Raw genomic sequence first — 2,618 nt, forward strand, 5'->3', positions numbered from 1 at the left:
TAGCTAAGACTAAAAAAATTTTAGCAAAAAAACTTAATTTAGCAAAAAATTACTTCGATAATTTGGACAGCCATTACAAATAATACAAAAACACTAGCTAGGAATGTCAGTTTTCCATATCCACTGTCCATACAGCCTATTTAAAGAATCCCTCTCTTCGCACCACTACCAATGCCATTTACTTTTCACAGATTGATCATTAAGAGCTGTGTCATCTCTACAATTCAAGAAAACTGGCATGATGAAACTTCTATCAGTCAACAATAATGTGGGTATAAAAGAGGGCAATAAACAACATTGTTTGGTTTGTTTTGAATTTCATGCAAAGCTACACCAGGGCTATCTGCACTAGTTGTCCCTAATTTAGCAGTGAAAGACTAGAGGGAAAGCAGCTAGTCATCACCACCCACCGTCAACCCTTGGGCTACTCTTTTACCAACGAATAGTGGGATTGACCGTCACATTTATAACACCCACATGGCTGAAAGGGCGAGCATGTTTGGTAGGATGGGGATTCGAGGTCAAGTGCCCTAGCCACCTGGCCATGCCGAGCCAATAAACAAGAATTAACAGAAACTGTGCTTGCTAGTTAATGTTGCATTATAAAAATACAAAAAGCTCATATGTATAGTAATATAAGTGTTATCACTCTTAATTTTATTCAAAGTTCCCCCCAAAATTTCAAACTGGAAAATCATCTGCAGACAGAAAACTTTAATAAATAAAACTTGTTGCATATCTAATTATAATTGAGACACACAACATAACTAAATTAAAGCCATCTTTTATGATAACTTATTGCAAGGACCTACTTGAGGTAGAAGAGGACTGACGTGTTCCTTGTGACGTGTCATCATTTCCTGCATGGAACTGAACATTTGTTGTAGCATCTTCATGTTGTCTTCCCATTTCTTGTAAAAAAACATGCAAGTATATTTAGCTATACCTGAACATAAGAAACTGTTCTCCAGTGTAACAATAGAATACAAGTTTCTTCATTTCTACGATACAAAAGCTACAAGTTTTATTTACAAAGAAACTTGAATAAAAAGGAACACGTTCAATCTTGTGGAGTATATTTTTCATATTTAGCAAGATGGCAAAATTGTTTCCACATAAAATTCCTCACATAAAAGAAAATACAGATTTTCTACATATGTACAGCTTATATTTCAAATATACCTAATTAACACTACTTTAGCTTGTAATCTGATTACAACGGGTGATTAAAACTTCAGAATATGCTTACTACTAACTAATGTACCACGGGATATTATCATCAAACAAGTATGCTGCAACACGAAGATTGAAAATAATATGTTTGTCTTTTTTATTGAGAAAATAATATTTGATCTAACTTATCATCAGATATAACGAATTAAATACCTACCATCAGCTAAAACAATAAAGAGGCTAGTCTGCCAACAATTATATAAAAATTAAATGTTGATACTAGGCATAGTTAAGCAGCATTTACCCAACTTTCTTCACATTTTTTTTTTTGCCACCCTGCTCGGTTGTTTGAGTAAAACATTGCAAGTCATACATAAATACCTTAATTTAAAAAAAAAAAAAATGCTAAAACACACAAAAATAGCATTCACTTGAAGTATATTCTCTCACCTGATTCAGTGCTGACTCTGCTTCTGAAATTAAAACCACGTTATCCTGAACCTTGTGAACACCCGTTACTAGCTCCTCGAGCAAAACCTTGATGTTCTTCCAAAGCTCAGACGTCAGCTCTTGATGTTCAGCAACGTAGTATTTCAAAGATGCTTGTTGTTGTTCAAGCTATTCAGTAGCAAAATAACACCCAGTGAAAAAAAATTTTACAATTATTTTTTTAAATATTACAATACACAATGCACTGTTCTGGTGACATAGAAAAACCTGCATTAACCATTACAACAGCATTCTTCCACTAAGGAATATAACAAGCATATTTACAGGTCTCACATGAAATATAAATCGCAAGAAACAGGAAAAGTGTCAACTTTAAAATAAATTAGTCCTTTAAAAGAAAACAAAAGGAGTTATGGATATTATATGGATTTTTATACATGTATGGAGTTTATAGTTGTCTTTTCTTCACTAGTGAAGAGATATTTATATTGAAATAACTTAGAAGAATATACCAGTAACATCAATGCTACATATTTATCAGTTCCTATGTTTATTGTCATATGAAAGATAACTAAAAACATCATACATATAATACACAGTACACCACTAAAAGATAACTAAAAACATCATACATATAATACACAGTACACCACTAAAAGATAACTAAAAACATCATACATATAATACGCAGTACGCCACTATAAGACCACTAAAAACATCATACATATAATACGCAGTACACCACTACAAGACCACTAAAAACATCATACATATAATACGCAGTACACCACTATAAGATAACTAAAAACATCATACCTATAATACGCAGTACACCACTACAAGATAACTAAAAACATCATACCTGGTGTACTGCGTATTATACCTATAAGATAACTAAAAACATCATACATATAATACGCAGTACACCACTACAAGATAACTAAAAACACCATACATTTAATACGCAGTACACCACTACAAGATAACTAAAAACA

The 2,618-nt window shown here is 32.5% G+C and overlaps 1 protein-coding gene across 1 annotated transcript in view; it reads right to left on the minus strand.

Moving 5' to 3' along the window:
* Nucleotides 1–2,618, minus strand: part of LOC106468072 — a 21,728-nt gene that overhangs the window by 13,858 nt on the left and 5,252 nt on the right. The window contains exons 4-5 of the mRNA XM_013928471.1: nt 1,624–1,791; nt 813–911 (exon numbers count right to left, since the gene is read on the minus strand). Coding sequence (XP_013783925.1) covers nt 813–911; nt 1,624–1,791 — 267 coding nt within the window. The remainder of the gene's footprint in view (nt 1–812; nt 912–1,623; nt 1,792–2,618) is intronic.

Source organism: Limulus polyphemus, unplaced genomic scaffold (assembly GCF_000517525.1).
Source record: "Limulus polyphemus unplaced genomic scaffold, Limulus_polyphemus-2.1.2 Scaffold2859, whole genome shotgun sequence".
Taxonomy (NCBI): Eukaryota; Metazoa; Arthropoda; class Merostomata; order Xiphosura; family Limulidae; genus Limulus; species Limulus polyphemus.